The sequence below is a fragment of the Neopelma chrysocephalum genome, unplaced genomic scaffold (assembly GCF_003984885.1).
Source record: "Neopelma chrysocephalum unplaced genomic scaffold, ASM398488v2 Primary Assembly neopelma1_42, whole genome shotgun sequence".
NCBI classification, from domain to species: Eukaryota; Metazoa; Chordata; class Aves; order Passeriformes; family Pipridae; genus Neopelma; species Neopelma chrysocephalum.
Genome location: NW_020897700.1, coordinates 15,133,739 through 15,156,193, shown reverse-complemented (window position 1 = coordinate 15,156,193; position 22,455 = coordinate 15,133,739). Strand labels below are relative to the sequence as shown.

Genomic DNA, 22,455 nt, shown 5'->3' with positions numbered 1-22,455 from the left:
TTTGGTATTATTCATGAGTTCTTTTCTAAGAGAGTAAATAAAAACTAGAAGACCATAATAGCCCCTTACTGACAGTAGGCTGTTAATTTCTCTTGGCTCTACATTTTATATACCATTTACATATCCAATACATTTAAAGAACATTTCCAGTGGCCTCCACTCTTGTGGGCCAGGTTTTTCACACTAAATCTATGATGATTCTTTTAAGAGTGAAGACCTTAAAAGTAGGCTCCACTTTCAAAGTATTGTTCACAGGAGTCTCAGTGCCAAAACAAATTTTTAGGAGTTGTCCTTCCAGACAACCAACCAATTTTCTGTGCGTGATCTTGAAAAATCACTGGGATTTCACATCACTGGGTGGGTATTGTGTTTTAAGAATTTAGTCTTTGAGTATTTGCTGAGGCTACATAAAGTTTTATTTTTTTTTGTTGTAAGAAGTGCTTTGATGATGATCATGATCACTATTTGCCAGAGATGTTCATTACTTTTCAAAACTAACAATTCTGCCTTTCCTGACATTTAAAGAGTTAAACTTTTAATTCTACAAGATTCTGAGAATCAATTATTTCTTAAAACAAAGGCATTTTCCATTAATCATTAATCTAATAAATGACAGTCATTTATCACACAAGTATCAACAGGCTAGAAGGATCTAGGACTGGGGTGGATTTGGCAGTGTTAGGTTAACAGCTGGATTATGTTACAGAACCTTTTCCATCTAGTCTAGTCTAGTCTATTCTATCCTCCAAAGAGATGGGAAATATACTGAAGGAAAACCAGTCAAACAGGAAAAATACATTTATTTTCTTCTACGGAAAAAAATCCTAAATCGGAAACATAGACCTAAACACATGAGTACTAACATGCGGAAAAGTAAAAATTATCACTATGCCTAAAGAAAAAAAAAATCTTCATTTACAGCTATAAATCTTTGGTTGCATAATTACAAAAAGGAATACAACTAACCAAGAGGTAACATGGCAACACGAGAAAGTTACTTACCCAAAACTCTCTTCTTCTCAGAGGTTAGGTCTTCAAGATTCACATTTAAGCTTTGCTTCTCAGGATAAAAGCAGCAAAAACTCTTAACAATACTAAATCACTCTGGTGCTAAAAACTGTCAAAGAGAAGGCTAGAAGTTCAACCATCTCCTTTTGGTCCATAGCATATCCTTTTTCTTCTCTCCCCAAATCATAGTGCTTCCCTCTTTATTTTCCAGTTAGTTCCTAAGTTTGAAAAGCTTTCTTTAAGATTTCTGAACTTATTTCAATAAAAAAGAAGAGTCACAGGACAACTTCTGGCAGTCCTGAGCCAAGGAGAAAAAATTCCTTTACAAAAATCAGTGTGGTAGCTTCCTTTGAAATAGCAATTAATATGACATCGGTCTTTCTGATAACCTGAATACAAATAATGTACCTAATTATCTTCATCCCTAATATACTTCCATAGATGTGGCAGGAATTGTCTTTCTGATAATATCACTGCATTATTATGAGTGATTCATGAACCATGTAACACCAGCCATCCACAGTTCTTCAGTGCTCCAAGTACTCATGCACACCAGAGTATCCCATGTTATTAATACTGGCCCTTGAGACATCAATATCCAAGAGGTGTCAAGAGGTGCTTCCAGGATAGCACAGTTAAGCTTTGGTTTACCAAAATGGCACATTAACAGAGCAACTGGAGTAAAACTGATAGAGTTTATAAAGAATGTCTTTCATTTTTTAGACATGTCTGAAGGAGCTGTTACCCGCACAGTGAGCCTCCAGCTTTCCAAGATTCTCCATCTTACTCAAGTACAAAACAGCGATTTTCCATATATCAAGTAGGTAATATTTGGCAGAGCCCCTAGGTTATGGAACATGGTCCACTGCAGATTAGCCTGCCTTGTTATGTCTTGCCTGTGCTTGTGGTCAAGCATTGTAATTGTTCTTGGACATCTAAGGCTTTTACTTTAGACATCAGAAGCATCAACACTAGACTTCAAGAATTCTTTCAGGGGATCTCATTTATGATCATCATTTATCTTGATACACCTTCCTTTATAACCATCTATAAATATATTTGAAGTCCTTGCAATCTGAAGATTGAAAAATATGAATCATGATAATTATTATTCATCTGTAAGATGGACTGTTTTTAAAGTCATGATGATGTCTTCCAGGCATGACAGACAGAGAGCCTGTAAGAAAATCCATCTAGAAAAGTGCTGGACTAATAGATTCATGCAGAGGCCTGCAGTAAAGAAATACTTAGGTGCTAAGCACAAATATTCCTAGCAGAATTGGGTACTCTTCTACTCTGATTCAGTGATGCAACAAAGCAACGCTACAATAATAATGAATTACTGGCAGAAAAAAAATCAACCTATTAAAAGGTTGACATTGCAAAGGCCTCAGCATTTAGGCAAGCACTAAAGTGACAAATTAGCATCGAACAACTAAGAAAACAAGTTCTGGAGATGGGCACTGAAGCACTTAAATGAATTGTTGAAACTTGAGGGCAATAGCAACCAAAGCACACAGGAAGACTTGCAAAGAGCACTGGAAAAGTGCAAATTTTAAAGTATTGCAGAAATGCATTATAGTTTCTTGGATATATCTCAGAAATACTAAACTACATTTAAAGCAGGATAAGACAAGAAAAAATGCAATAAGCATCACTGAGCTGTATGTAAGTATTTAAGCATTAGTCAAGGTGGGAAAGCTACTACAGGAAGATGATCATCTCCACAAGAAGGGTCTGACTTCATAAGAAGTTGCTTATATTGACTAGAAGTTGTGAGCAATGTGCAGTAATGGGTCTAGTGTAGTGCAATGCATCATGGCATATCTCAAGTAGAAAGAAAGAATGAAGAAGAGTTGCAAGTACTTGTCTGATCCTGACAGTCCATGAAGCTAAGATCAAAGACCATGAGGGCTTCTCAGATAATGACTTAAGCAATACTATGTGTTTTCAAAAAGCACAATGAAATTGCTATCCCATTTTGATACATATTGTTGACTAAATTTTGTATTCACTTTTGAACACTGTTAAGCAAGAACAGCGCTGTAAAACTGTTGATCTGCCCAGAAAGCAGCTACTAAGCTCAATGAACAGAGGGAGCTGCTCTGCATGGCTCGAAGCATTCTGTTAATATCAACTTCTTTTAATAAACATCAGAAAGAAGCCACTGAATTTCTCTACTTTGCCATCCCTTTGCTATTAATAGCAAAGGCTTAGTTAAAGGCCTTATTTAGATTGTTCAATCAAGCAGAACATAACCAAACATGAACATATTCCAAGGTTTTAGCACAACACTGCAAACTACAAATAGAGAATTCAGTGGGTTACTAATACCAGGAGTTAGGACTCAGACTGTTGTGCAAGAGCTAATAATAAGACATGAAAAATAAGACTATAAGCTTCTTTTTTCTCCTTACACCTAAAAAGAAGAATACAGATCTTGATGACAGTGCTAATTTGGAAGGATGAAGGGCATGTCTAGTCTGCAAGGATTGCCAAAATTGGCATTTCACTTCATTTACAATGTTGAGGACACATCTTTTTTACTATATGCTCGTACACTGTAGTATCAAAGGCTATCTAATCTGTTTAAAATCAGTGCCTTATCTCAATACCATTATCAAGACAGTGAGGAAATTGGTAAAAAAGGGAAGGAAAGCTTGATAATGTTGGATTCTGCAATGTGGAGAATCAGTGTCACTGAAAGCCGGATCTGCTGGCACACCATTAATAACATTCTGTAGCATATAGATCAGTCTTTACAATACCATCCTCAGGTTCTAGCTGTATGCTGAGCAAATATTTTAGACAAAATGAGTTTATCAGCTATAGAATGCAAAACTACCTGAAACTAATCTATGGAAGGGTTTTCTTAATGTCCTGGTTATGTAGTACATACGTGACATAAAATTGGTAGAAAAACCTTGGACCATACTAGGCCACATATTATGTGCTGTACTTCCTCTGGCAACTGAAAAGAATTACGCTGCTCTCCAAAGTGTAAGGTTGTTTATATATTAAGCTGAAATTATTGTGGTGGTAGTTTTTTTTATTTTAAAGACAACTGAACAAAACATGTTATGTTCTTTAAGAACTACCTTACTTCTGGGATGGGTTATTTTTAATTTGCTAATTTTGTTATAAGTCCATAAATGCTTATAAGATAAAAGCCAGAATTATTGTTCTACTATGAAACAAACAAGGCATTTTGAAAATTTAAATGTTAAGTTTTTAACTAGAAAGTTACCAAAGAAAAGAAATCCGCTATTCAGTATTTATCTATAGAAGTACAGCTTTATTTTTATATAGATTTACAACTGGTAGATGTGGCATGATAAAAACCTTTATTTCTGCAGAAATCAGAATCATGTTGATTGCTAATGGGAATTTATCATGAGAGTTTTAAGGGCATAAGTGAGATTTAAAAACTGATACTAAAATTTTCAAAAAGGTTGAATTGACTTTGCAAACTTTCCACCAAATCAGTTTTATCTCCTCTACTGGCAGAAGAAATTAGCAACCCTGGTTGCTATTTATCCTTTAAAAAAACTCCCTCATGTTAGTAAGAAAAATGAAGGGGCAATTCTGACCAGTTTCAGACAATATCTAATGACTAAATTCCTTGATACATAATAACTAGTTTGAGTATATAATTTATGTGATGTCTCAACTATGTCTAAAATTTTTTATACTCCTCGGGAAATAATGCTTATAGGTCATGTTTATTTGTATAACCAAATCACATCAGAACATTAACAAGATATTTAACTAGGCAATAAAAATCTACTGGTTTTAGTACAAATGACTGGAAATAACTTTATCCATAATGTTCATTCAGCTATTTTATTAGGCTCACAGAACATTAAGATACTCTACATTAGCAATAAAAAAAAGTTTATTTTATAATGTAGGCAAAGTAAATTGTGAAAGAAATAATTTAAGTAATTTTGTTCTTTATTTTGATCTCTCTCCTCTACATATGTACTGGATGTTGGCACAAGGAACAATATAGCTGTAAAAGCGTTTGTTGCTGTTTTGCACTTTATTTAGAATACTTGAATTTTTAGCAAGCGTTTCCATTTAGCTTGGGTTGGGGTTTTTTGTTTGTTTGTTTGTGATTTTTTTATTTCATGTTAGGTATTCACCATAGGTCAAAAACCTTAACACAAATTCATTGTACAGCATTTAAGAGCTTGTATTTTACTGTAATCTTCTTAATATGTTAAAAAAAGATGAAGCCCAACAAAAAGGTCAGTCATATACATATGCAGATTGTTCTCATCTTTTACCTTGCTGTCTTTGGAAGCAGTAGCACCACTCATTGTTAGATATCAAACTGTCTTTGTATGTGTCACAAGAATTGAAGAACGCCCTGGTGCATGGCTCATTCTTGTCAAGGTAAATGCTTCCAAGTTCCGACTGGTCCAACAACAGGTCATAGTTCGTATCAAGCCTATTAAACATCCAGCCAAGGGAGTCTTTGCAAATTGGCAAAATGCTGGTATCAAATCCTAAGAGGTAAAACAAAAATAATAAAAATTATATACTAAGAAAGATAGAGCAGCTGTTGAGTTTAGCCATCCCAAAAGAATGCTGCATCACGGGAACAGCTCTGGTGGTACACAGATAACAGTACATACACAGTGTAGGCTACTGAAATACTATATATAAATTATATGTCAGATTCAATTTAAAAGTCATTAAATTAACCTGTTAAAAAAATTAATCCCATCATCGGTCTAAAAGCATTTAGAAATACAAGTTTTCTTGTCAAATGTCATAACTATAGCACACACATTATGAACGCTAATAAATGATATACAGTGATTTCCTGGAAAACAATTCTGTTTAAGAATTCAGGTGATATTATTAACCAGGACATTGAAACTTAAATGGTTTAAGTTCTTATAGAACTAAGAAGAGAATAAATTCCAGATAACTTGTTGGAGTTCATGGGGTTTTTTTTTTGTTCCATTAATATACATTTAAATCTGTGAAAAAGTAACATGATAGTCAGCCCCAGCAACGCTTTGAAAGTTGTATTTTATCTTTACCTGGAGTACGTTCTGTCTCTGAGGAGACCATGGAAAAGATGATTGGGCACAGGAATTCCCAATTCCTACTGCTGCTAAAAATCAAGCCTGTCTGCCTTTGCTGTTGTTTTGACAACATTAGAGAAATCTGTAAAGCACTTCTATACTGCTAAAACAGGTCAACTTGGATAACCCAGTAATTGTATTTAGAAGTCAGTAAATTTTCTTTTACATATATATCTGCCTATGTACATGTCCACACTATGGCAGAACAACCATTCCAGAAAGTAAAAGAAGAAAGCTGATAGCATCAAAAATTCCTTGTTGAAGTCGGACCACCACATAAACCCTCTTTCCCCAGAAATCCTAAACTATGACTTTTCATCAGGGTGATCTCACTTTTTCTTGTTCTCTTATGACCTGTTGCATTAATTATTAATTTTGTTTGAGAAAAAGAAGAGAAAAAAAGCAAAAAAAAAGCCAGCCATTTGATATTTATAATATTTTTCATGAGTTTAACACAATTTAAAAACATAGCCAAGCGTTCAACTAATGAGCTCTCTTCCTTCCTCTCCAGCCCCTGTTAAGACGTAAAGACAAAACTTCTTTTCTGTGGATTATGAAAAGCAACAAGATACAGGACCCAACACAATGAATAAGGATATTATAGTAGATGTGTTATTCAACTTTATCTGTAAAATATATCAAAATTATTCAACAGCTGTTTCTGATTAGAAAAATTCTGGAAGGTTCCTCCATCTTAAAACATTTTATTTAAGGTTAAATATTCAGTATAACATTATTTACCTATAAGGCTCTGTTCCTGAAGGCCTCTTAACACTTTCTCTCCTAGTCCTGCTTTTAGCTAGAGATCCTCCTCACGACCTTGGATTCAGAAAGAGGTTGACATGAAACGTACTGTCACCTATCCTGCCTTTTGTGTACCTGCATGACGGGAGAAATTATTCTTGTGCTCACAAAATTTTTCTGAATTTAGCACTCTGGCCAGCTCACCAAACTGTAAGAGAAGGGGCAGAAAAAGAGCAACCATGAGGAGACAGATTTTAATTAACAAGACGCCAGCTAGAAGGGAATATAAAAAAGCCACTTTAAGGGTGCATTCAGGTGTATCTTGTGGGCCAAAGTAAGTAATTGTTGATAATACATCTGCACGTGGAATTTTGAGCATAAATGTACTGAAAGAAGCATCACTTTCAAGTTTCGGACGAAGTGTTCTTAGTGTTTGTGGTCCAAGCTGGCAAAGCTCACATCATAAAGTACTTTGTATTTTAGGACACTAGAAGACAGCTTTATGTATTTAATAAATTAAACTAAGGAAAAGCAGAAAAAAAACAAACAACTGCTTATTTTATTTCTCAGTCAGTTTCAAATCATACTTTAAAAAGAAATAAATTTATCTGACAACTAGTGAAAGAACACTGAACATTTCAAAGGTTGTATGCATCACTAAATTAAGGTTGGAACAATATTATACAACTGCATAAGACTTTATCCCTATTTTTCCTTTATTCCCTTAATTAGCATTAGCCTGTGACTTGAGTTCATCCTCTGTTCCTATTCCTCATTTTTTTTCTCACTTCTTTCTATATAGCTTTTAGATTTTTTAAGAAGTGTGCCTAATAGTAATGTCCCACCAGCCTTTTCTCTATTACATTTGTCACAGTTAAAGACAGAGCTTGAAATTAAAAAAATTGCATTGGAATCAGCAATATCACTAAAAGACAGATGATTTTATTACAGACCTCTGATATCAACAGGATAGCACCAGAAAAATATCACTATGTTCTAATATTTTCAATAAATCCACTTAAGGTTCAACACAACTAAAGTTAAATATTTAAATATTAGAGTTTGAAGTCTCATATGCATGACATACTCTTCCCATAAACAGGAATATATTAAACTGGTACATCAGAACTAATAAACTTAGTTTAAACAATAACATTTCATATAAGAAATTTTTTATGCTATTTCCAAGCCTGGAAAATAAAGCTTACATTTATTAAAGCTGTCATAACCTATCTATTAAATAGCATCACATGCTGGAGAAAAAGCACTGTGGGTCATGGGGTCTAGCTTTCTACTAAATAACTGTTTGATTTAATAATTTCTAAAACTGATCATGCTTTACCTTGAAAGTAGTTTGTTTCTTTTTTCAGAGCTTAATTCTGAAGTAGTTTGTATTTTCCTTTATAGCCCAGGTATATTTATTGTTGTTTCTACTATTTTTTTTGTTCTTCCTCTTCTCCGGTATACACAATTTTAGTGTTTTAAATAGTGAAAAATCACATATCTTCTTAGTTTTCATTTGTCTTGTTTCATCAAGCCAAACTATTTCACAACCATCAGTCACTGCAGTATAGAAATGTCTGAAATCTAGGTCAAATACTAGTTTTGGTGAAATAAATAAAAATGTCTCAAGTATTTCAGAGGTAAGCCAGGCAGGTGTTGACAGAGATAGAAGCAGCTTTGTTTGAAATAAAATGGAGTAGTCCACCTCTTCCAGAACTTCTACACCACAAAAAGATCATCACCCTCAGTTCCATGTGCACATTATCAAGTCTTTTAGAGATTACTGTGGTAAAGTAAAATTCTTCGTTCATTTTAAAAGAATCTTTAAGGAACTGTCCAAAATAAAGAATATCAGAAGTATTTTCTCTTGGCAATGACTTTCTTCCATTTTTACAATATTGATAAAATAATACATCTGTCACTCTGGAATATGTTATACTTGTGAAAAAGAGACAGAAAAGCACTTAGGTACATACCTAGAGTTTAACATCTGCTAACATGGTTTGGCACATGAAGGTGATACAGAAGTAAGAATCAAAAAATCACCACGTGGCCTAGTACTAGCAAGTTAGTTGCCCAAATTACACATTACATATATTATCACTCTGAGCACCAACTAGAATGCTGGGTTTTTTAGACATTTTTCACAGTTGTGACAGAAAACACTAAACAGAAACTAAGGGGGATGAATTAGTATGTTGAATGATAGTAATTTATTCTTGATGATGAAGTACCAGGACATAATACTGAGGAGAGCAAAAACTGCTGCTCAGATGACTAAATTATGAAAGAAGATTTTCTCTTCCTCTAATTTTAACCACTTATTTAAAATCTATTTCCATATACCATAATAAAATGAGCTTTTATGAAGCTATTTATGAACATTGTCTAGAAAAATGTGAAGTACCAGCTTAAGCTCTTTTCCTTGGCCAAAACAATCCCAAGGGAAAAATTATTAAGAAATATAGCCCTCCTTCATGGCTTACACACTAGGCATTCAAAACATTTGCTCAAAAGGAACCAACAGAAGTGCTCCTGTTTCTGGTTATTTCTCAGGGGAGAATTTCAACTCTTAGTAAATACAATCTGCTTTCCAAGGTATAACTATTGTTTGCCTGCTTATTAAGGATATAAGAAATAAATACTTTTGTACATCGAGGAAGACAGATTTTGACATCATGTGGAAACCAAAACAGCATACATACATACATAGGGCTCACATATTGCATTATATGGAAATTGTTTATTTAATACACCTAAAAGTGCATGATTCTTTCCAATACCAGTACACTCTCTGAAACAATAAAAAACACTGACAAATCCCACGTGAACAAACACGTGCACTTTGCCAGATTCCTGACTGCCATCTAGACCATGGATTTTATCTGTGTGCAAGCTGCACAGCAAGAACATTTGCAATGGCAATGGATTTTTGTAATATTTGGGCTTGCAGAAAATCTTCAGTTAACAGCATTTCACAGTGCAGGCGGACTACAAGCTGGGAAAATGTTTTCCTTCCTAATGTAATCAGGACAGACCCAAGCAAGAAAGACTAAAATAAAGAGGACTAAGCAGATGTGAATGCCTTCTGTCATACTTTATCACAAAAGTACTGATCTAGGTGAGCCTCATCTGGCTCCACATTAGCCCAAGAAGGAGGCAGCTTTAACACCCTCTGTCACCTGCCTAAAGCTGGGTTAGGGCAAGACACAGAATCATCCATCCCTGAGCTGGAAGGGACCACAGGGATCATCAAAGACCAACTCCTGGCCCTGGGGAACATGGTATATGGGGAAGGTACCAAAGGTATTATGATAAACCTAGGAAAACCGACCCTCTTTTCACAACAAAATGTACAAGAGGAAGAAATAAAGCCCAGCTGCAACATCCTTTAAACACCTGTAACAGTTTGTATCCTGAAGTCTCTCCTTTTCAAGGAAGTGTTTTAAAGAATTTTATGGAGGGGGAGAGGGAAGGGGAAGCAAGATGAATCCTATTGCTGGACGCTATCAGTTTCCTAATATTTTGAGAGTTAAGATGAAATGTATTATTTGGGACACCCAAATGACCATTTTATTAATAGCTGTGATTGTTAAAGAAAAGTAGAAGATATCTGAGGAGAAATAAATAAAACAAAATGCTATAATAAACATCTACATATACTTCATTGTGTATAAGAATAATTCTGTACAAAACAGTCAAAACCAACTTCAGTCAACAATACTTATTTAGTTCATTCAAAGTCTTAATTTTAAGTAGAGATGAATTAATTAAAATCCTTGATCCTGGATTTCTTCTTCCAGACTCTTGCATTAAGGATGCCTTTGCATAAGCTAACCTGATACATGCAGAAATTCATTACGAGAACCTTTTCTTTCCAGTAAACTTGAATTATAGTTCAGGTTGCCAGCCTGTACAACTTTGCAGTACAGCTTATATGACATTTTCTGAGATAATCTCAGGAATTAGACAAATTCCCAGGCAGTCAGCATCTTGAAAACATCAAAAATGCTGTTTAAAAACACAATTTTTTCTAGCTCTTCTAACTATACAGTGACTATATGGAAGAGTACTGACAAGAGTAAGAAAAACCTTATTGTTCTGCTTAGAAGTTCTGTCTGTACCTCAGGATTTCGAAATATGCTTCAGCAATGAAGATCAGCGAATTGTAATTCATCACTGCATAATGTCAGTTTGTCTCTTCATTGATAAGGAACTTAGGATAGTCAGAAGGAAACAAAAACCTCCAAGCAAAAATCTGAAGTTGCTTATTTTATTTACCTTTCTTTACAAAATTGGACTTTTCCTGCTGCAAGTTTGTATGGGAACTTTAGTGCAATAATATCTCACTATGCTAGTTCTAGACAAGCCAATTATAAGCAATTTCCTTTCAGACTACTTGTATTTTTATGTTATTTTCAAAATTATTAGTGTATTAGACTCCAAATAATCATATTATTTCCAAGGCATAAGAAGATTCTCTTTTACCTTTGGCTTCTGGTCTTTTATCTTCTAACATGACAAAGTGCACAAGTATTCAGAAATAGACTGCCTGTTAGCAGAAATATTTGTGGGACTATGGTATTTTTTGTGCTTTGCATATGATACAATAATTTTGTGCTTTATCACACAAAGTTAATATAGAAGTAGAACAGTATTTTAATAGACTTTAAATAGGTATATAAAATGTCACTTATTTTTAAACTCTATATTTTCCTACCCATATGGGAAAAATAACGGGGGTATTATTGCAGTATGAGGGTAAAGCATCCCTTTCCCCTTTGTGTCATCTATTTAGACCTCAAATGGTGTGAGGAAAAGATTTAAGTTTTTATATAGCATTTATGTTAATGATATTTCTAGATATATTCCATTTGCCCACAAATAGACACAAAATGGATTTTGGAAACAAAACCTTTTTTTTTTTTTGAAATATTCTAGTCTGAATTACTAATAAGATTCAGTTTTGGAAAAAAAATTGTCAGTAAAACAAAATGACCTTATTCTTGTAAAAACACAACAATGTAGGCACCTTACATTTTTAACTTGTTATCAGAATATTGATGGCTCCGGCAGAACAATTTAAACACTGTCATTTGGTTTGCTTAGAAGTAATATGAATGATTTTATGGATCAATGTGGACTATTTAGTAGCTGAAACAACTCTGAAAAACACCAGCAAGGCACTACACGCACCACATCTGCCTTGGTCAGAAGGACTGTGCCCAAGTCTTTTAATAAATCCTGTTCCAAGTGCCACCAGAGAGACTGAAATATGAGAAATCCTAAACACAAACAGACAAGCAGAAAGGATGTCACAAATTGCTTTTTTAAATGTAGATTTTCAGTGATGAAGGAACTTTATGACAAGAATAAAGGATAGCCTGGGGAAAAAGGTGCCAAAACAGATTTTTAACTCCCCAAGGGTAACGAACAACTCCAGGGATTTGCTAGAATAATTAGGACGCTGAAAGAGGAAGTTGCGTTCAGGTGGGTTTTTTTGTCATTGCTATTGTTCTGTACAGACCACTAAGTCTCATGTGCTAAGTATAAATTCATTATACATGGTAAGTTCTTTGCAAGATTTATTTGTAGGTGTAGCTTTCTGATATCCCCAAAACAGGGGCTGGACAGCTCTGGTATGTTTGTGTATCAATATGCCTAATGTCTCTGACCTCCTATTACTTTGGAGAGAGACTTAGAGGGATATTACTTGAGAGCTTAAGTCTTCGAGAACAATTTTAAGAACTGCCTCATATTACTAGAAAGGACATTACTGTGTTGAATGGTTATCATTATTTCTTGTTTCTTTATGCGTTTACAGGGACATAGTGACACAGCATTTCCTTCTAAACCACAGACATATTAATCATAAGATGTGCTGCCTCAAATGAGAAATTTTGAAGTACAGAAATGTATATACTAGAAAAAACAGATAGTTGCACTAACAAAACCAGTTTTAAGATAATTTGTGCATCCCAAAATCCGCAAAGGAAAAAACTGTTACTGAACATCTATTGATTTCATTGCTTTCTGTCTATAGATGGACTGCCCTTCTGCAGTAGCCTCTCAAAATAATACAATCATGTAAATATTGGCTATCTATAAAATCAAGTAAATACTGCACAAATGGAATCTTTCATATCTGAAAGCAATATTTTTTCCCAATTAGCTATATGCAGTTTGAGTAACTGACTACAGTGCCTAAAACACTGATCTCTAAACAGTTATTATATAGTTCAAATGTTTTTGTGAAGCACTGTGGCTTTTCCATTATGCAAAGAAAAAGAAAAGAAGAAAATATAGGACAAACTAAATGTCTCATATGTAACCATTTTCTAGAATTTGATTTACTTTGTTTTATTAAAAATAAAATAAACATGCCAAACCCTATCATCACACTTCCATCTAATTTAGAATCAGGATAGCAATAAATTAATATTTCATACAACATTCCAATTTCTGGTACCATGATCCAAACATAAGTCAAACATTTCTGACATCATGATATTGACAGGGAATTTAAAGTCAGCAGTGCACAGGAAACAGATTTTTCCATGTAGATTGCACCTTCTTACATGTTGATGAAAAAGAGCCCTGCAAAGATTATTCTTAGCCATCCAAATCAACTCTTGATTCTATCTCTCAAAAAAATGATAGAATAGGATACAATCTAACTTGTGTCTTAAATTTCAGATACCTCCTAAAATATATTTGTATTCTTTACACTGTCAAAGGATAGGACTTTAGGGTTTCCAAAATTGACAAGATCCAAAAATTCACGAGACTCCTGCACTAGTAGTCACACATATTAAAATCTTAGATCTTAAGCCCAAATACAGTCCTTGATTGCTATTATAAAGTAAAAATTTGCAAACAAACCAGTGGCAAAATAAATGAGTATATTATATTCACATACACATCATAATACAGTCAACTGTCTGAAGTACAGATTGAAGATCTTATTATCACCTCTGTGCTTAAGGAAAAAAGGCCAAAAAAGATGTCTAAGGGTAAAATCTCACACGCTTAAGAACTTTATGCTTGCACTACATCATACTTAGATGAACAAATCACACAATAAAATGATATTTCCTATTAAATTAAATTAATGGATTTCTTGAAAAAAGAAAAAGTAATGGCACAAATTGCAATCAAACAAAAGCAAAGAAAAATAATAAAAAATAAAGATTTCAAATACTCAAAAAAGCTAATAATAAAACAAGTAAAGTAAGAAGATGGTGGTGGCCAAGTTCCGTGAAACATACACTGGAAGAATTCATAGTTTGTTCTTCCTATTAACCAAAGGTACAGTTTTATGGTTTAACAAATCTAATTTGACTCGGCTTCACAGAAGGACATCACTCTTGAAACTATTAATGCACACTTCAACTGCTATTTTAAATAAACTCTTTGATAATTACATCTTAAATTTTTACTGCTTTCCACAACAGAAGAAACTATTTGAGTATTTGAGAGGGTTAAAAACAAATTATGACCCTTACTGTTTCCATTTCATTAGTACTCCTGAGTCTTTCCCAGTTTCAAGTTTATCCTTGAAAATTCCTTTTTATTTACAAGTTCCTTTTCTGTGTGTTTTTCTCTACCAGTACCTACAGTGGCATCACCTAGCAACAATGGGTCACACATAATTACAGTTCTTTTGTATTTTTTCTTTCAATTTGATAGTACTCACAAATAAAAGCATTCTGAATGGCAGCTGTCCTGCCAAATAATGTTGGAAGTTTGAAGTGAACATTGTCTGTTAGTACTAAGCCATAAGTAAGAAATTAACTTTAGAAAAGTTATGATTTGGTACATATGCCTATTTAAACCACGTGAGAATAAGGCACGTCTTAGCAACAGAAATACCAAAGTAGAAAAGAATCAAAGAAAACATCAAATAAGACAAGTAAAAATCTCTTACTGGTTCTTTCAGGCCTTTGAACGATCCTAGTCTTCTTATTCTGAATTCCACTTTCATGAAGTGCCTTAAACCAGTCTCTCAATCTGTTTGCTACTTCCCTGAATTCCAGGTCACTGCACACTGAAAAACAAAATGCAGAGCTGTTTAATATTTTTCTCCAAGGTGCTAAATAGAACTTTTCAAAGTATGCTAAAAATAAAAAAAAAAGGGAAAAAAACCTCCATGAAAACCAAAGAACACAAAATAATTCAAACATATATGTTCCCCAGGTTTCTTAATTAATAAAATTCATTTGCATGACTTAGGTATGCCTTCAAAACCCAATTAAGGTCCTCAGAAATAAATGCCTGATGTATAAAGGAATTATGAAACTACATACACCTAGAAATTAAAAACTTCCTTTGCAAACTACTGCAAACTTCTATAAACAGTTCTAGCACAGATATTTTCACATCTTACTGTAGATGAGGTTGTATGTCAGGGACACCTTTGACAGTCTTTTGGCATTTCATTTCCATTTCATTAAGGCAATACTAATGAAACTCCTACGAACACAGGTGAGAGATGTAATTTAGGCATATAATGCAGGAACACCCAACTTGCTTCCCCCTATGCTTAAGCATAAAAAGGGGAAATAGTGTTGACAGCAAAAGTGCTTAAAGAGTGTGCTGGAATCTTAGTTGATTGAATGAAGCTTCACAAGCCAAATCCATGAGCATCTAACTGCAAACTGGCAACTGTACAGCTGCTTGCTGATAGAAGATACCCCTCCCAGAATTCCATTTTCTCATGTGCTTGAGAAAAGCTAGGAGAAGACAAGAGAAGTAATAGTATCTGGAAGATGACAAGAGCAGAATGGATGAAAAGAACGGAAAGAGTACTAGATATCTCCATCCCAAGGTAACAAAATACCTTCCACTGTCACTGTCAGCAGTTATCACTTCCAAATCGGGATCACTCTACAGGTCTACCAGTAACTAACTAAGGTACAATCTGAAGAGTTCATACCTAAGTACGCAGAGCTTCACAGTGACACTCTTGAAAATAAATCTCCAGTTCAGCTTACTTTTCCTTTATTATGTAGCAATCCAATATATTTGGTGACACAGCCTTCAGCACTTGATTAAACTGAACAACACTGTGAAACACCTATTTGTATTTTAGAGTAAGATTGAAACGTCATTATGCCAACAACTATCAATGTCTGTATAACTGCAAGCATGTAAGCATTTGATTATTTAGTCATTGCTGAAGCCTCTCTTGATACTTTGATTCTATCCATGAAAGACTTAGGCACAATTTATACATACATTTGCATATACTGTGAACTAATATTTTTATAAAACTTGTATTTGTGCTTTTCTCTTGTGTAATGGAACAATTTTTTTCTGATAATTTGATAGGGAACTGGGAAAAATGCATGATAAAGAGGCAGGTGTACTCAAAAAATGTTGTATTACAAGAATCAGATGAAAATGGTCTCCTGAACCAAGACTACATCTCAGAATTCAAACTTGTGGGATTTCTATGTTTGCCACAAAGACACCTTCCTTTACCAACCCTTGCAATCAGTTGGCAGGTCAGCACAAAGAATCAGCTATTAACTTGGGTCACCCTACTCCTCTTTAATTTCCCCTCCCATTACAGGTGTGTAATTACAGGGTTTGTGTGGCCAGGTTTTGGTAGCAGGGGGCTCCAGGCTTCCCCCATGTCCGACAGATCCCCTGCCAGCCAGCTCCAGAATGGACCTGTCAGTGGCGAACGCTGAGCCCATCAGGAATGATAATGTATTTAAGAAGTTAAAAAAAGTTACTATGCAGATGTAATTGCAGACAGAGAAGAGTGGAGTGAAAGGAACATGGGAAAGGAACAGCTCTGCAGACACCGAGGTCAGTAGAGAAGGAGGGGGAGGAGATGCTCCAGGTGCCAGAGCTGGGATTCCCCTGCCAGCCCACGGGGCAGGCTGTGCCTGAAGGACTGTACCCTGTGAAAAAGTGATCCACATTGCAGTAGTTTCTGGAGAACTGTTCCCTGTGGGATGGAATCATGTTGGAGAAGTTCGGGGAGGACTCGCTCCTGTGGGAGGGACCCCACAGCCGAGCAGGGGAAAGAGGCAGAAACAACCTGTGATGAACTGTCCGCAACCCCCATTCCCCATCTCCCTGCACCACTGCAAGGGAGGAGGTAGAGGTCGGGAAGGAGAGAGGGCAGGGTAAGGTGTTTTTAAGATTTATTTTTCTTCTCATTATCCTGCTCTGATTTTGTTACTAATAAATTCAATAATGTCCCTAAACTGATTTTGTTTTCCCTGTGATGTTATTTGGTGAGTGATCTCTCCTGGTCCTTATCTCAACCCATGAACTTTTCATTGCATTTTCTCTCCCCCATCCACTTGTGTAGGGCAGTGATAAAGTGGCCTTGGTGGGTGCCTGGCATCCAGCCAGGGTCAACCCACTACAAGGTGAAATAGAATAATACTGTTCCCTCTTTTAATTACCCTCCTTTAGTTTAAGAGAAAGACTTTTAGAATTGAATCCAAGGGTATGGAGCACAGCACAATCATTAGGGGTACCTGACCTGCCATCTAACCACTTTGATTTATCTACCCTGCACAATACTGTTTAATACCACCACAGGTCCCAGAAATAACACAGCTACACTAATGTGGTGGACTGACCTGACTATCTCCATCTACTTTTAAACTCTCTATGCAGTGCTACTCTGATTAACCTCTGATGCCAGCGTACAAACTCATTGTTTACAGACACACATACATACATATTCAGAAATGTATCTGTATGTGTGTATACACATAATATAAGGGAGAGCATGAGAAAGTGTGAGATACAATTAAAAACTTTTAAATAACATTAACAGAAAGATGCATATGGCAGCTGCAAAATGGAGAGAATGTATGAATTCCTCCTTTCTGGAGAAACAGCAAAACAGACACATCAAAGCTAATTATCTCCTAAACTCATGAAGGTATAAAAATAAAGTACTAAGAAGAGGAGACAGTACATTCTTTGGCTATTTGGTATAAGAATAAAATAGAGTTTGCTGTTTCAGCATATGGTACCAGCCACTGTCATGTACAGTACCACACAGAACACAGATACACTTACATATGGTCCTCTCTAAATATTCTGTTACATTATATTGTTTGAAGAGCTTCTGAAACATAAAACTGTCAGATGAAGATAACTCAGTTTTTATATTCGGATTACTGCAACAAAAAGCCAGTATTATTCTGACAAGTAAATCAGAATGTATCAAATAACTTCAGACCTAATTAGAACATGACATTTTATACTGGAAAATGACAAAGCAGAAAACATACAAGAATGCAAGAACATATTAGAAGCAGCAAATAGATCCTCAAAGTAGGACAGCTTTTTCAATAGTTTGAGAAGAGCATTTGAGCAGCTCTGGGCCAAAAGCTCCCATTTCCTCAGTTATTAGGTAAAAGGTGCCTGGATTGGCAGGAAAGCTGCACCACTTGCCTCATCTGGTAATACTGAGAAGCAGAAGACTAGTGACTTGACAGAGAAATTTTCTCAAAGGAAAAGACCAAATTCTTTTGAGAGCTCCTAAAGCTACATCAGGTAGTAGAACCTATCACAACACAGACATGTATGTAAAAGCTTGACAGAAATGAACCACCACATAAACTACTTCTTTTACACGCAATGTTGCCTACAATGTATTTTATATAAGCAGCAATTCATGTGGCATCTTGAAAGTCAACTTCTCAACTTTAAGTTTGCGTAACATTTTCTTTATTAAAAGTATATATTCAAATGAATTTCAAAAGCTCTAAAATTACATATTTTTTCAGGTTGGGGCAAATATTTAATATATTTACTGCTTCAAATACTGTACTCCTAAATATACTATGACTGGTATTTCAAAGATATTCCAAATAAATTTAATTAGTATTAACACAGTACATAGAACAGTCCAACTTGCATGAACCTGTTTCCATGTTAAGTTATAAACACATAAACCCAGAAATTTTCTATTAACTTTTTTTGCATGTTATTACATTAGAAAAATAATCTGGAAGCTGATCTATAGCTGTCATAAGCATGAACAGCAAACTGCAAAACTGCATATAACTCCATTATTATATGCTAGAAGGCATATTTTACAAATTTCCATTCAAGTGTTTTTGTACGGTTTGCATGAGTAGCTAAAAGCAAATTATAGAACAACTCAAGATCAATGTTATTTTTAAGAGCTTTTTGTACAATTGTGCTATATAGGTATGATTCAAATTTATTCATAAGGATAGGTGCTACCATAACTTAATACATTATGAATACTGCTTGTTTTAGCGCGGATTCAATCTTCAACATTTTTTAATCTGGATCAATCTGATCAGGCTACTCACCACCCCACAAGTGTAAGAGGCACATCAAGCAGTCATTCTCAATGAAAACAGCATAATTTCTAGTTTACAGGGCAAGTACCATAGGTATAGCCCAGGGGGAAATTTTGTTTTAAGAACTTATATACATAGTGCAAACTTCAAATAGACTACTGAATAATAAATATGGCCTAACATATTTATATTTCTCTATCAATCGGATACAGAGCTTTCTTGTCTTACTATCTTGCAAAAAGTCCAATTTAAAAAAAAAAATCTATTTCCAGGAAGAAAATATTTACAGTGATGAATGAAAAAAATTGGGGGAAAGTAAGTCTGGGAAGTAGAACAAGAACTTCGGGGAGGTGATGACTGGCCTGTCAGTTTTAATGTTAAGCAAGGTTAGATAAGACATTGTGAGGATTCACTGCTTTGAGACTTTATTCAAATAAACTCTTCTTTTCTTTACTTTCCCTTCCTAACAAAATCCCATGCTTTCTACTTGTTCTCTTAAATTCCTATGCTTCTTGCCCTTGAAAAGGAATGGGATTACATAGCGACTGGATAGCAGCCACTGGAGGAAGTAGGTGTGAGATAGGACATAGCAGCTTTCTTTTCTCATTCCTAGCCCTGTCTCAGCTACACATAAATTACTGTTTCATGAGAGTTACTGTCACTGGCACTACTTCTGGTCCCCTACCTTATCTCTTGCAAGGGAGTAGCAGAGACTTCTGCATAGAAACTCTGGGATGGGCTGTGTGGGCTAAGATCCTGCTCCCACTGCAGCCTGCTGCCCCCATCTCTTCCTTCTCTCACCCATACCTTGAACTGAGCTTGTACAGCAGTCGATTGATCAGAGCACAATGGTGTGACACTGTGCATCAGCCTAGCGTAAGGTTATTTATTATACAAAACATCTTACAGTTTCAGTGAACTATATAGCAGGTAATAAAATTCATGTCTGAAATGATTTGAAAATTATTTGGAAATTGAAGTATTCTCTGCTCAAACTTTAAAAGGTAGGAAGCATCTAAATTTAATATCAGAAAAGAAAGAATACACAATAAATCAAAATATAAAAGGTTCAGATCATTTAATAGTTATCAAGAGAATAGATGTGATAAATATGTTACTGTCTTATTTAAGAAGCAGCACTGACCATAAGAAACCTAGTTCCTTTTTGTACATAGGTTTTTAGTCAGTAAATTAATTTATGAAAAAAATACACAGTGGATAGTCAGCAATGACTTCATTGTACCCAAGTCACTATGGACAGAAAATTTTTTGATAACAAAAGATACTTCTGCCCACACAAAATGTGAGTATACACTAAATGCTCACACATTTAGTCCAGCAAAAAAAAGAATACCACATACACAGAAGTAATACTAAAAAGTGCATTGGTTTTTGCCACATATATCACTGCCCATGAACATATATGACTATAATTTCTGGAAAATAACAGATTTTTTTAGGTAATTCAAAGAATAAAAAATGGTGATGCTTAAATATTAACTTTATTTACTATCAGCTATTTGAGCACTTCTATAGCAAATTAGTACACAGATTCCATATTACTTCTTAACATCATAATAATGATGATGATGATGATGATAATAATGATGTTACTATGGAATTTTCTCTTCTTTTTGTTTCAGAGTAAAGTCATACTTCTATACCGTGGCCAAAGCTTCTAAGGTAATACTTGCACATTCTGCATAAACTGAGGGCCTAAGAGTAGAGAAAGAATCCCATTTTAAGTTCCTTGTATCAAGTCAGCCATATATACACAGAAAAACCGAAGTCTTTCAATGTGAGTTATTAAAAATTAAAAAAATCTTTTCTAACAACTTCCACGTGTTAAAGATAGGACTTTGAACGTTGAATAACTTGAAATATATCAATTTTTTTCTTCTAAAAGCACTTATTACACTTCAGATTTTTGTTCCCGTTTTGACATGTAAAAAGGAAAGCAGCAAAACAGCCTTTAAAATAGTGAAATAAACAGTTTAATTTCCTCTTGCACAGAAATTTATCAATAAGTTTTGTTCAACTTTTCAAGAACATTCAGAACAACTTGTAACGGATATAAAGACTCCTGTCTAAAAAGTAGAAAGTCGTCAGAAGTCGTAAGAAGCAGAGAACAGTATCCAGACATTATCACAAACACAACTGTTTTTCAGAGAAGCTTGGCTGCAGAATGTTAAGTTATGCTTAAGTAAAGTCTTTAAGACACAAAAAATGTCAGGTATATTTACTGACAATGTATACATTTGGCTTTGTTTCTAATCTGTATCACGTGTCAGCACAGTACCTGCCTCAGCACTCTACTTTAACTCATGTGGATTTATGTGAATAAACTCCATATTCTGTAGCAGAGATGATCGACCTACCAATCCATTCACTAGGATGCTATTTGCCATTGAAACATGCTTGCTCAGGGTTATGTTATATGAGGAAAAATTATATTAATGAATGGGTTGATAAATTCTAGAATATGTTTAGGGACTTTTCATCCCAGTGATGAGCTTGTAAAGATACATGGTACTGAAATTATTGCATGAATTGGTCTGTACTGATTTAAAATAGGTCAAGATGAGATAATTCAGATCTATTCAGACTATTATTTCACCTGATAGACTGGGAGATGAATTTTTAATGGCGAAAGACAGACAGTAAAGGTTGTAGAAGGTTAGACAGTAATCAAAAAATGCACATGAAATCACATGAATCCATTCAGGAATCTGCCTAGAAGTACTTCTGTTTTTGTATAACGACAATGCAAGGCAATCCTCCTATTACAATCAATTCTAGTAGCCACTAAGAGAATTAGTACAAGGTAGTATGAAGTCAGTAGCTCAAAGGTTACTGGGGTCTCCTGTCATTTCGAACAATGAGACTGTCTTCTAAAACCAACATCTATGACTACGAAAAAAATGAAGCCATCTGAAAACTTATAGGTACTTAATCGAGAAATATCTTGATGATAAATATTATTTAAATGTTAGATGGAACCAACTGTTCAATCTGTTTTCACATACAGTAAATGTTATGATTTGTGTTGGCATTTGAATATAATTTACTGATTGAAAGTAAAACATTTGAAAATTCTGTATCAGTCTGTGTTATTTTAGTGCCTTTCAACTCAAGCTAATTAATGACGTAAAAATAGCATTACCGAAAGCTGTAAGACATGCAGAACATATTTCAGGACTAGCATTATGGATCGAATTCCCTAACATATTTAAACAGTCTTAGTGTCGGCGAGGAAAGCTCTGAACACTTAATGTAAGGATCCAAAACTT

The 22,455-nt window shown here is 34.8% G+C and overlaps 1 protein-coding gene across 2 annotated transcripts in view; it reads right to left on the bottom strand.

The window, feature by feature from the left end:
• The window catches only part of SPOCK3 (SPARC (osteonectin), cwcv and kazal like domains proteoglycan 3), a 181,800-nt gene that overhangs the window by 5,230 nt on the left and 154,115 nt on the right, over nucleotides 1-22,455 (bottom strand). For both annotated transcript variants that reach the window (XM_027676767.1, XM_027676768.1), the window contains 2 exons: nucleotides 14,782-14,901; nucleotides 5,298-5,519 (listed from right to left, as the gene is read on the bottom strand). In XM_027676767.1, coding sequence (XP_027532568.1) covers nucleotides 5,298-5,519; nucleotides 14,782-14,901 — 342 coding nt within the window. The remainder of the gene's footprint in view (nucleotides 1-5,297; nucleotides 5,520-14,781; nucleotides 14,902-22,455) is intronic.